General features: G+C 51.7%; 1 protein-coding gene across 1 annotated transcript; it reads right to left on the bottom strand.

Annotated features, from left to right (window-relative positions):
- Positions 1 to 787: 787 nt before the first annotated feature.
- Positions 788 to 13176, bottom strand: ACKR3 (atypical chemokine receptor 3). Its single transcript, XM_068544177.1, has 2 exons — positions 13070 to 13176; positions 788 to 2961 (listed from the first exon to the last, which is right to left on the bottom strand). The coding sequence occupies exon 2, from the start codon at positions 2933 to 2935 to the stop codon at positions 1847 to 1849; it is 1089 nt and encodes a 362-aa protein (XP_068400278.1). The 5' UTR covers positions 2936 to 2961; positions 13070 to 13176; the 3' UTR covers positions 788 to 1846.
- Between the last annotated feature and the right edge of the window lie 298 nt (positions 13177 to 13474).

A 13474-nucleotide genomic window follows, 5' to 3' on the forward strand; every position in this document is an offset into this window, starting at 1 on the left:
GAGAACATATGTGTGCATCAAGTAGATATTTAATTTATAACCCAGGTTTCAAAACTCTCAGGCGTAAAGCCCTCTGAGAAGGGGGACCCTTCCTGCAGGAGGCTGGATCTAAGGCCTGGGGGCTGCAGGGGGCTATCTGCTTTGGGCCAGCGGGGGAGCTGAAATGCACGAGGTGCTTTGCTATAGGATAGCAGCCCCCAAATTCACAGGTGAGATTTGGATCCTGGTCCGGGTCGACCCTTATGTTGGCAAGTAGCTCTCTATGCCCATCGGTCCCATCAGAGGTGGAGCTGGTCAAGGCAGCGTTGGGGCACCAGGTCCTTCTCTGAGCTCCTGCCCAGGCCCAGCTGCTGAAGCCCCCGCTGCTCTTGTGGCCCAGGTAGAGCTGGTGAGGGCACAGCAGGAGCGGCCATTCTGAGAGCGCTCTTTCAAACTACTAGTGAAGTGGGTTTACTTGGTGATGCACAGGCCAGGAATGTAGTCACTGCAAGGCCTGAAGAAGAGGGTCATGGATGGGTTATCTGTTAAGTGAAGAGTCTGTCTTGACCAGAGAAAGAGAAAGAACTTAAACCACAGAACCTCGGCAGGGAAGGTTCCAGGCCCATGTCGTGTGGCCTGGGGGAACACGGGGCATATATGAGGATCAGTTCTGGGACCCAAACCCTTCGGCCGGCAGCAGGTGGGGACACTTCTGCACCAACTTTGTGTTGACAGGGGCACCTACCGACCATCTCCCCTCCCTCAAACACAGGGCATGAATTTTAAAAACAGAACAAAACACTCACACTCAAATTTTTCTCCTTTTATATCATTTCACCCAAGTTAATCTCTTGGGCTTTGCCTTTATGGTAGTACTCTTTTCTTTAAACACATTTATTAGGTTGATCATCCATGCTGTAAGTATCTGTATTATTGTCAAACATGCCACCTAATGCCAAACAAGCTTTTAAAACTTAGACCCGAACACCTTTTTAGGAAAAAAAAATCTTTATTAAAAAAAAATAACTTACAAATGGAAAGAACTCTCTGAAATACAAGGTTTGTTTTGTGCGCCGTGTTACAGACTGGAATAGTGTTGCTTTCTTTATTTTCAATGTAACTTTACAATAATATTAATGTCACAAACTGCATTACAGAGCAGTTTTCGCTCCATATCCCAGACCGGGCCAAAATACCACACAGATATAAAACTATCGTAAATAAAACATTTCAGCCAAGACTGGCATATATTTATATATATATATTTATATGTGTATATATATATATATATATTTATATGTGTATATATATATATATATATTTATATGTGTATATATATATATATACTTTCAAAACAGCTAACAATTAATGTCATCCTTAGTCAAAACGGAAGTCAAACTAATCTCAAAACTACAACACTGAATATATGTCAGCATTATACCTCCCATACAATATTTAAAATATATTTAAACTTTCAAATACATTTAGAAGGTACATCAAGAGTGAGAAAAATAAAGTCTTAAGATTTAAATACAAATCACCATATAAAACCTTCAGGGAGCACAGGAAAGTCCTATTTTACAGAAGTGCAGGCAAGCCTGTCCCGCAGCTGGTGTGACAAGCAGTGGGGACTCCTCGGCACAGCCCCACATGGTGGGCGCCACTCCGTCGGGACGCACGGCCACGCGACAGACAGCCACATTGGCACGAGAGAGAGAGAGAGAAAGGAGCCACAGGGACACACGTTCCCCTTTTCACGCAACTGCGGCATCAAGCCTGAAGCCACTTTGCTTTACTGTGGAAAATGACGCAGCCCGGTGCCCTGCTGGGAGCAAGCACACACGTCCCGGAGGCCGTGCAGAGCGCATCACTTGGTGTTTTGCTCCAAAGCCGAGTACTCGGTCTCCGACACTCGGGAGGCATCGATGAGCTTGGTGAGACCCGTTTTGGCCGAGTACTTGAAGATGAAGGCTTTCATCAGCTCGTACCTGTAGTTGCGGTTGATGAAGCTGTAGAGCACGGGGTTGACGCAGCAATGCACCAGGGACAGGCACTGCGTGACGTGCAGAGCCGTGAACAGGAAGTTCTCCAGCTGGCAGGTGAAGGGGATGTAGTGGAGGATGGAGAAGACGTCCAGCAGCACCACGACGTGGTAGGGGAGCCAGCACACGAGGAAGACCACCACGTAGGAGAAGATGATCTTCCGGCTGCTGTGCTTCTCCTGGTCGCTGGAGGAGGAGATGGCTCGGGCGAGCAGGAAGTAGAAGACGGCAATGATGGAGAAAGGGATGGCGAAGCCCAGGACCACGGAGACCAGCTCCATGCTGATCAGCCACTCCTTGATGCTGTGCTCGGGGTAAAAGGACCGGCAGTAGGTCTCGTTGTTCGAAGCGGACGTGACCGTCTTCAGGTAGTAGGTGTCGGGCAGGGACACGCAGAAGGCCAGGAGCCATGCCAGGACGCACACGGCGCGGCGCACCATCTTCTTCTTGCGGCTGGAGGTGTTGGTGAAGTAGGCGACAGAGAGGTAGCGGTCCACGCTCATGCACGTAAGGAAGAAGATGCTGCCGAAGAGGTTGATGGAGAAGATGAGGTGAGTGACCTTGCACGTGAGCTCGCCCATGGGCCACTGGTTATGCTGCACGAGGCTGACCACCCAGACCGGGATGGTGACCACCACCCACAGGTCGGCGATGGCCAGGTTCAAGATGTAGCAGTGCGTGTCGTAGCCCGTGGTCTTGGCCTGGATGTTCACCCAGACCACCACGGAGTTGGCGATCATGCCGATCACGAAGATGAAGATGTAAATGAAGGAGAGCGTGTACAGCAGGACGTTCTTGTTGGGCATGTTGGCGCACTGCACGGTGTCCACGACGATGCAGTCACTGCTGTTGCACGGCCAGCTGATGTCGGAGAAGTTCCCCGGTTCCGAGTAGTCGAAGACGTGCAGATCCATGGTGCCACGGGCAGCGATCAAACGGCCTACGTGCAAAAGCAAACGAAAGGATGGAAGACCAGCATGGCTCCATTAGCAAACACTCCAGATCTGTAAAACGCTTTCCCAGTGCCCCCGTGTGCTCGGCGGTTTCCCCGTAGCTCCCTAGTATCTTTGCAAAGAAAGGAGAGAAGAAACCAAACATAACAGAATCTGCAAAAGAAAACACACCCAGATTCTACATCCGTGTGAATCTAAATCCATCTCTCTCAAGGAGAGAAACAACGTTTGCTTTCTCTGTCTTCGCAGGGCTGTGTTCTCAAGACATCACCAGCCTGGCTGTGCCCAGGGTGTGAAACCGACACAGTCCAGAGGCCACAGGAACATCAGGCACTGAGCCCCAGGCCCAGTAGTGCTGAGGCCCAGGGGCCAGCTCATTCTCTGCTGGGGATGGCAGAGCCATCTCACCTACGTCCCCAAGAGTGGCGGGGTGGATCTGTTCCTGGCACTGGTGTATTACAAGTGTCCTGCTCGCCTGTCTCGGGTCCACTGCGGTTTGCAGTCAGGAGGCCCCTGGAGATGTGGGCAGCGTGTGGCATGCCCTGCAGCTTCACTGCACCCCAAACCTGCAGCCTCTGAATTTGCCATGTGGTTCACAACTCAGGGCAACCAACCAGCTGTCTCAAAGTGTGGGCCATTGCCTAGTTTTCCATCTTCTATTTGTCCAACTGCTTCAAGAGTAACTGGTGCCAAGACCCAAAGCACAAAAACCACCACCTGCTGCATCTCTGGAGGGGCTGACTTTTCTCGTCTCCCCTGCTGACCCGGCGTGAGGTCAACACTCTCTCAACTGTCACCATTTTAACACCCAAGGAGAACCCAGGCCCGAGGCACCACTATGCCTGGAAATGATTCCCCCACAAACACCAGCTTTGAGAGCTGCCCAGGGCTGGGCTGTCTTCTGCTGACTGGTCCACCCAAGGGCCCTGAAATCCCTCCACCACCCGCCATGGGATGGCAGCCTCACTGCATGACTACGGGAAGGAAGATGTAAAATGAAACTATTCAACCTGAGGGTGCCCTGATGGGAGTGATCACCTAGAGGTAGGAGTTTGTTCTTCCTTTTCACCTGTTGCAGGTAATGACTGACCATGAGTCAAGCTTATTTGCCAAGTTCATTTAAAGTGGACTCCAGGACTTCCCTGGTGGGGCAGTGGTTAAGAATCCGCCTGCCAGTGCAGGGGACACAGGTTCGAGCCCTGGTCCAGGAAGATCCCACATGCCGCGGAGCAACTAAGCCCGTGCGCCACAACTACTGAGCCTGCGCTCTAGAGCCCGCGAGCCACAACTACTGAGCCCGCGTGCCACAACTACTGAAGCCCACGCGCCTAGAGCCCATGCTCCGCAACAAGAGAAACCACTGCAATGAGAAGCCTGCACACCACAATGAAGAGTGGCCCCCGCTCGCCGCAACTAGAGAAAGCCCACGCGCAGCAACGAAGACCCAACAGAGCCAAAAATAAATTAATTAATTAATTTTTAAAAAAAATAAAATACAGTGGACTCCAGGCCACATAGAAGAGCTCCCAGAGGATGAGGACTATGGTCCCTGGCTCAGTGCCCAGGTGACCGGGCTAAGGGTCTGCGGAGACCCAGCTGGGAAAGCACCCATCTGACGATCAGACCTTCCTGGATTGGGATTCGGGTTCCTCACTCACTGGTGTTTAATTTGAGACTAGCTAACCTGTCGTTTGCCACTGCTTTCTCAGGACACCAGCACCCATCTCACGGAGCTACCTAAGAATTCACGGGCCTAAGACAGAACCTAACACAAGCAGAAGCTCAAAACTTCATCCCCGCCCCTCCCCGTCTCTTTACCTATTAGAAAGCACAGGCTCACTTAGCTTTTTGTTCCGCGTTCAAAACTGACTCCTCCCAGCTGATGGGCAACGTCCTGCCCTGGAGGGAGACGCAGGAGCCACGCAGAGAGCGCGGTTTGATGCTCTCACCGCCAGACTTCATGAACAGAATCCCAAGAAGTGAGACCGTCTGCTGCCTCCCAGGGCTGCCTCCAAACTCACGGCACAGGACCTGCTCTTCAGTCCCATCTAGGGAGACAGCCCTCAGGCTCCTGTCCCTTCTCCTCTGTGGGTTGTGAGTGGCCGCTGCTTCCCCTCCAGGTCACCTGACCGCGCCTCGGTGTCCCCTGCCGCTGATGGAGACGCCTGGACCTCCCCGGAGGCGGCTGGAACCGCGGGCCCTGCAACCGGGAAGCCTGGTGGTCCTCAGAGTCACCCCGCCAGGAGGACCCTCGGGCCCCGGGACCACCAACTTGTCGCAAGACCTGACCCGTAGCGCGCCCACGCAGAGTCAGCCGGGTCAAGTTAGGACAAATAAAGTCCTCGCGTTAAGAGACCCTGGAATGCCCTGTCCTATGCAGCTCCAGGACCCCGAGGGGACATGGACACACAGAGGGCGCCTCTGAGAAGCCAGGCCCCCGACCCACTGGATGGGCCTCAGGGCGGGCAACCACCCCCAGACCAAGCCTGCAAGGTACTACCGCCCCTCCCGCTGCCCGGGCTGCCCACCTGCCTGGAGCTGACCGTGCCCGCTGCACCCCTGACCCCAGCAGAGGGCAACGGAGGATTTGCGCTTTCCTCTCCTGCCTGGCTCTAGCGTGGTGACACTTTTCCCCCATTTCCTTAAAATGAAACACCTCTGCAGCATGGCTTCATTTCATAAAGCGCTTTCACCCAGTGACCTCATCTGAGCCGAGTCCCTGCAGAGCAGAGAAGCTCAGCTGGAGAACCAGCCACAGCCCCACAAAGGTGGGCAAAGGTGGGCTGGCCCCTAGCTGGGGCTCCTTCGTCTGCCCGCACTGGCACAGCCCTAGCAGGCCTCGGCGGACACAGCCAGAAACCCTGGCGTTTGGGTCATTCACAGGGGCTGGAGAAAAAGGAAGGACCCCCAGCCTTTGTTGGCCTGACTTGGATGCCGTGTCCTCACCTCCGTCTTCGACCCAAGGAGTCATTCCGCTCGCCGGGACACTCTTGTGCCCTGCAGTGTCCAGGTGGCGGGGCACTGCTCAGTGTGGGCAGAGGGACGCATGCAGGCAAGGGACCTCGGGGGAATGCCAGGCGTCTGTGTCCCTCTAGGACCCCACTTCTCCCTCACGACAGACTGTCCGCATTCACACCACGGGGGCTGGGCCAGCCCTGGGTGTTCCCTGAGCCGGAGCCGAGGTGGGAAAGGGCTCAGGGACCCTGAATCGGTCCTTTGGTTTCTGCCCTCTGGGTGATGAAAACCTGATTTAGCGATCACTGGTCCTCTGAGCCCAAAATGTTACTTGTGAACCGGGCACATCACTCCCTGCAGCCGTCCTTTCCCCCCCCTCCTGGACAGCATGAGGGAATCTTCCAGAAAGGGCCGAGGGGAGAGCAGAGGCTGGGGGGGGACTCCTCGCTGGAGCTTGAAAGCCCATTGGCCCCACTGATCGATCATCCATCACCGATCCATCACCGATCACCCATCAGCCCAGGAGATGAAGCCAGAGGCCCACGCCTTGACCACCAACCTTCTGCTGGGGAACCCACCCACCCCAACCCCAGGGCAGAGGCTCCAGTGGTCCAGAGACGGAAGGGAAGCACCGAGAGAGGAGGTTAAACAAGCAGTGCAGTAATCCAGTCCTTCCCAGATTTAAATGGGAAGCTAAAGAGGAAAAAAAAAAAGAAAGAACGCCAGACGATAGCGTAGCTCCGGTCATTTGTTATTTTACATGCATTCTGTTTTGGAAACAAACAAGGGCTCTTTCCAGAAAAGAGAATATTATGATATAAAGACAATCTGCCATGTTACGTCAAATGTGGTCCGTGGCCGTCTGGGCGCGTGTCCCGGAGCTCTGGGGCTAACGGTGTGCGCCCCTCACCGCCCCACTGCAGACAAGAATCTTCCTAAGTCACTGGCTTAGGTTTTAACAAGTGATGCTCTCGGAGCTCCTGACCCGAACAAAGACGTGACACAGCAGCTACGAAATATCGACCCAGGCCCCTGGTTCCCCAAGGCCTGGCCAAACCTGAGGGAGGAGGGGGTGAGGGAGGCTTCCCACCGACCCCCTGGGGCCACTCAAACCCCCTGAGATCCTGCACCAGAGTCTCATCTCCAGGAAAAGCGGGAGTGGGGATCACCCCATCCACTAGGGAGGCCCCACTGCCTGTGCCAACCGGGAAGGACCTGCGGGCCTGACACAGACCCCGGGACCTGGAGCAGACGCCCTCATCCACTGGGACCAGACCCCCTCTGCTGGAATAAACCAGCAGTTCCATTCCCGTCAGCTTGGGCCAGAGCTGAGGAGGGACTTCTGGGTATTAGTCCCACCTGCCCACCGCCTGCCTCCCTGTGGGCCAGGCCCCCCACCGGGGTGGACAGGAGAAGGAGAGGCCACTTCTGACACAGGTCATGACATCTGCATAAAGATTCCTGACGGAAGGGAAAAAACGGGGCTTGGAAGAAAAGATTCTTACCGTTCTTTAATTTTACAAGTTCACACGTTCTCCTCTCAAAATATATATTCCCAGGTCCCCAAATGTACATGCAAGAATGTTTACCGAAGCACTATTTATAAACCAGCAAAAAACTAGGGACAACATAAATGTCCACCCATGGAGGACAGCAAACCACTGTCTGGAATATAATACAGCTGTACAAAGAAATAGGAAACCTACTTTTACGAACGTGGAAAGTTACACTTATACACATACCGTAATCTCATGTATGTTAAAAAAAAAAACAAACCAAAATTATGTGTATTTTTATAGATAAATATATGTGTGTAAAGGAATGGGAAGAAGATCTGTAGTAAGTATAACTTTGGGCTGGGAGTGTGGGATGAGGGGACAAAGGGGGAACTGTAGTTTCTACTCTATACACTTCTGTATGATTTGAAACTTGCCATCAAGAATCTGTAAATGTGAATAGAGGGAGGAATGTTCCACAGAACAATAAAGGTTCACGGTCCATTTTTTTTCTAGACCGGGGAGATCCCACTGAGAGCAAAGCAGTAATCATCACTTTTCATTCCCTTTTCCCCAACATGTACTGCTTTATCTCACCGAACCCCCCTCCAGGGATCACTTCCCATAGATTCCATGCCCAACACCTGCTCCTGGAGAGCATTGCACTTCTGCCAGGACAGGAAGTGGATCTTCCTACAGCCTGAGGATGGAGGACCAGCGTCCGTCCATCCCCCCTCCCCCACCGGCCTGGGATCTGTAGAGGAGCTCATCTGACACTTGCATCCCCAAATGGTGGAAGGGAGATTCACCACTCATTTCTCAGGCTTATTATTCATCAATCAAGTATCCTTGGTAACCACTGTGCTGCTTCAAGCGGCCTGACACATTCAGCTGCCTCCAAATGGTTGCCCTGAGCTCACCAGGCCAGCTGGGGGCAAAGCCAGAATGAGAATCTCCAAGTTCAGGGTCCCCAGGGGGTGGCAGTCTGGCCTGCAAGGAATATGTCCATTCACTGGCCGAAAGCCACTCCCTCCAGGACACAGACTGGCACGCGTTCAGGTATCTGGCCGGTGTTTCCCCAAAACTGCCTTCAGTATGTTTGCAATTTCCAATCACAATCCCAGAAGACCCTTCCCAACCTACCCCTGAGCCCCTCCCGTCCCAAATAAATTCCATCCCGAATATCCCCTCTGTTTCTCCCGCCTTCTCCCAGCCCGGCGGCGCATCTCCATTCTGTGTCACTGGGCTATTGGCGTGTCTCCCCTCCTCCTCAAGCTCCCACCCCACGACGTCCTACTCTCTGTGTACAGAGCAGCCAGCAACGGCACCTGGACAAAGTAGGTGTTCAATGAATTCAGAGTCAATGAATCGACAGTGAATCAAGCTCCCCCAAGACCAGAAATCTGAGGTTATCAATGGAAATGGAGGCCCAGAAGAGACTTTTCTGAAATCCTCACAGAGCTAAGATAAACATCACTGGTTTCTATGCCCCCAGATGTTTGTGGAGCCCCTTCTGTGAGGGGCACTGCTCTGGGGCATAACAAACCGGAATCATCACACCCGCCCGCCCCCAGGAACTCGCCAAGTAACCAAGAGGGTCAGGAAGGCAGGAGGGTGGTGCTGGACAGCCCTTGAGCACAATGGTGATGGATTTCCACCCCAGTGGCTGATGGGGACCCCCAAGTAGAAAGGGGGTGGTGGGATGCTCAGTGATATGCCATGAGGAGGGTCACCGAATCTGGCTGCAACAGTCAGGCGGGGCCTGTGCACGCAGGAGCCATCAAGGCCTTGAGCGAGGGACTGGCTTCGGGGCAGAAAAGGGGGAAAGAGGTGACACAGACCACAGAGAAGGCTTGCGCTGGAGGCTGGGTGCAGGTCGGACTGGAGGCAAGTGCCAGGATGCAGTGCCAGGCCGCCCGGGGCACCAGCTCGGACGCCAAGGGGCCCTCTGGGCCCTCCAGAACCTCTGCCTGCAGGTGGCCTTCTTTACTGGTCTTCTGCAATTGGGACTTGTGTACTCCCAGGGTGGAATTTCACGGAGCAACTCAGTGCTGTCCCAACAAGATCACCCGGCTCGGCTAATCTCGCTGCTGGGCACCTGGAAACTGAGGTCAGACGGGCAGCAGGACCAGCCATCTCAGGGGTGTGGCTGATACCAGCTCTCTTCACTCTCCCCACTCCCCAGGGACTCTACAGTGGCACTCAGGCCCTGGTCTCCTGTGAAAGCCCTGCCCCTTCTACTACTCAGCCGAGTGCAATTTGCATGAAGAGGGCCTGCATCCTCTCTAAAGGTCATTAGGAAACCGCACATCATTGGGGTTTGTTTCACTTCTTAGCAATCCTGCATTCAATCTATGGGAATGTCCAGGAAAGCTTCAGCCCAAGCTTGGGAGGCCACCTGCTGGGGCTGAGAGCAGAATGGGGGAGGTCTGTCCCCCACCCCGTGTCGCGCAGACAGAACAATGCTGTCCTGACTGCTTATTTTACACGAGTAAAGAATTGCTCTGAATCACTTGAGAACTTAAAAAAATAATAGAGAGAGAGAGAGAGAAAGAAAAATCCAAACCCTAATTCACATATGGGCCACCTATTTCCAGAGTCCTCAGACACACTACACATTGACACACAGGGCAGCCGTATCCACTGTAAGTATTTGGGGAGATGAAACGAACCCCACATCCAGAAACCTGATCTGTTCTATTGTGCTTCGCAGCCCACAGGGAAGCGGTGCTGGACCCAGAAGGGCAGATCCAGAGATTCCCACGGCACAAAGGCTGCCGTCTGGGTTGATGGGTGTAACCAGAGCCCTGATTCCCACCCAGCTTAGGATCAGGATGAGGCAGCCCAGGACAGCCACTCACCTCCGGCTACACACAATGGGGTTCCCAGGAGAATAGGACGCAATCTTAGACAAAATTAAGGGAAGACCCGACAAAGGTTTCTGTTACAATAAGAGAATTGGAAGACGCAAGCTACCTGGCTGGCAGAGCCCTCACCATGCGGTCCCCCTGCGGCCCCCTGCACCTTTATCTGCCCCTTGACCAAGAGCGGTCCAAGGCCACCTGAGGTGGTCTCAGCCCCTCCACCTTTAAATGCGCGGAACAAAAAAAAAGGGTCAGCTTCCAAAACTACTTGGGGCTCAGCAAAATTTTCACTATAAAAATATGTAATTCTCTCATCACTTTAAGAGCCAAGCAACAACGTTTGTTTTTTTCCAGTTCTAAGCTAGTAGATTCTTATGTAACCAAAGTATCAAAGATTCCCTGCAGAAAACCATTAAGTATTCAAAATCAGAGGCCTCCCCCTTTTTTCCTTTCTGTTTGCTTGCTTTTACTTTAGTAAAACATATGTGTCCCAGAGCTACAATTTCCTGGACTTTAAAAACACTTGACATGACACACAAATTTCCACTTACACACATGCAATTCGATTGGAAGCCCTTCTAATACTGTTTTTGCTCCTGAGTAAAACCAAGTTCCTTGGTTGCCTGTATGAAAAGTACAAATACTTTCTAGCCCCAAATTCCATTCGTGTTCTGCGAAATCACTGAGAACCATCTCAAGTGCTGAGTTACTCTTGGGGCTCACAGAATGACTCCCTTTCAGTCTCAGGTTTGAGTGACCAACTTCCCTCGTGTCTCCTGGAAAACGGGAACCTCTCTGCCTGGAGTGATCACACAAAAAGCCACTGTTCCTGATTAAGTAGTTTTTTTTGGTTTGGTTTTTTTTTTTTTTTTTTTTTTTTTCATCCAGAAAGTCTATACTTTGCCTGTTCTGGACCTGATTAGAAACCATAATACCTTCTCCAGTCTCTCAAGACTTGCTGTTAACATGGGATAACCTCACCTCCGAAGCCCTGACTCAGTTAAGCATTGTCATGCTGCCTCGGCTGTACCTTCTGGAACTTTTTTAAAACTACGATTGCAACGCACACCCCTTTAAAAACATCAGAAGGGCGGCAAAATACAGGCATTTCTCAATTTTCTTTTGCTTTTCTACTCTAATCCCGTGCAGCCCTCCTCCCCCACCCCGGTTTCCAGGAGGTTGTGGCATCAGGCTCCACAGTTGTGTGCACACTGGAGTGTTTATGGCAGAGACTGGGGAAAAAAGAGCAAATTGTTTCCAAGCTAGAGCTCCCATGTGCAACTCTGCTTCAGAAAAAGGCTCTGCATCTGGGGAAGCTCAAGGGCTGATGAAAGAAGGGCAAGCAGTTTATCCATTTAAAATCTATGGGAAGTTAAGCACAGACACCAGCGGCCTCCACTTTCCTTTCCAGACAAGCCTATTTGATCTCTGCATTTTCCTGGAATAAATAAAGGGACACAAAGGCAGCATCTGCACATTTAAAAAGAAAAGAAAAAGTTACCACATTGAGATTTTGCAGAATGAAGTTTCAGGGGATGTCAGGGCATCAAATACCTTCAAAGGGCTGTAAACCATTTCAGGGAGGCCTCTTCTACATCTGGAAAACGTAATTATCCTGGTGTGATTGCTCACACCAGGAAAATGAATTGAGAGGAAAGAAGGAAGGAAAGAAAAAAGAAGGAAGGAAGGACAGATGGAAGGAAGGAAGAGAGAGAAAGGAAGGAAGGAACGAAGGAAGGAAGAAAGGAAGAAAGAAAGAAAAGAAAGAAAAAGAAAGAAAAAAGAAAAGAAAGAAAGAAAAAGAAAGAAAGAAAGGAAGGAAGGAAAGAAGAAAGAAAGAAAGAAAGAAAAAAGGAGACAGCCAGTCTGACTTTTACAGCTTCTCATTCTCCCTGGAACTTACAAGTCTTGGCTAACCACCCAACCCTGACCTCACTGCAAAGTTTTTACTTTCCGTCACCCCTCAAACCTTTATGCGGGCTAACAAAACCGAACAAAATTCGTTTTACTTCAAGAGTATAATTAAATTGCAAAATCCTAGACTTGCGTGTGTGCCTTTTTTTTTTCCAACTGAAGTTGGGTTTAACACCTTCTGAGCGAACAATGGATACTCAAATTAGATCAGGAGGGATGCAGTCAAGAGACAAGACCACCGAGCTGTATTTAACATTCACCCTTATAGCTTCCGGACTTACAAGCTCTGGTAATCCTCCAAAGCAGTGAATTCAAACCCACTCTGGACCCAAAGAGATTCTCAGCCCAGTTTTCTTCTTCGCTCAAGGATGCCTCTTCATAAATGGTACATCTTTCTGGAATTACACATTCACTGCCAATTCTATTTCCCAGTGGATATACCAGAAGCAAAACAGGTAGGCAGTGGTGCCAAGCTGACCCCAATGCCAACTTTGAGCAAGCTGAATGGACAGTCTGCCTTCTTGTGAAGTTCTCTGCTTGCAAATAAACCCCCGATTCCTCAATCCAACAAACACACACACACACACACACACACACACACAGAGTGCCTTCCACTTCAGAAAACTGCCCTTTTTTACTTTCTGCAGCCAAGGTGAAGCCCCAAGTTAACAACCTCACTCTGCAATGCAGCCCTGCGACACACAGCCTGTGCTTTCAGAAACCAGACCTGCACACTCTCCAACACCCATCACAGCTTATAAAAAAGAAGAGCTCTGAAAAAGACCATTAGCTTAAGAGCAGAGCCCCTGCCCGCCATCCTCCCTTCCTTTCTAAGCAGGGCTGCTGACCCAGCACAGTTTCCTTACCTCCCGGCTGGGCTCCGCTCCGGCTTAGGGCTCAGGGCTCGCCTTCCCAGCTCCTGCGCTCACTGCCTTAGGGCTGAGCACTTTGCAGGAAGTGTGAGCTCTCGGGCTGCAGACTTGCGTTATATACACTGCAGGGAGGCGGCCTCTAGATGGCAGCTTTGTAACCCGCATCTCCTCCCTCCCTCCCCCAGCTACCCCCCTCCCTGTGCGTGTGCGCGCGCGCACACACACACACATACACACACGCTTGCAAGCACGCACACACTTGCACCCGCGCACACACACCCCTCTTGTAAACCCCAATCTGTCATTTCCGGCCAAGCTCTCCCACACAAGCACACTCTTGGGAAACCCCAGCCTGCCTTCATTTGCAAAGTTTAATGAAGCTACAAGGTCCAGACCCCC

The sequence above is a fragment of the Eschrichtius robustus genome, chromosome 5 (assembly GCF_028021215.1).
Source record: "Eschrichtius robustus isolate mEscRob2 chromosome 5, mEscRob2.pri, whole genome shotgun sequence".
NCBI classification, from domain to species: Eukaryota; Metazoa; Chordata; class Mammalia; order Artiodactyla; family Eschrichtiidae; genus Eschrichtius; species Eschrichtius robustus.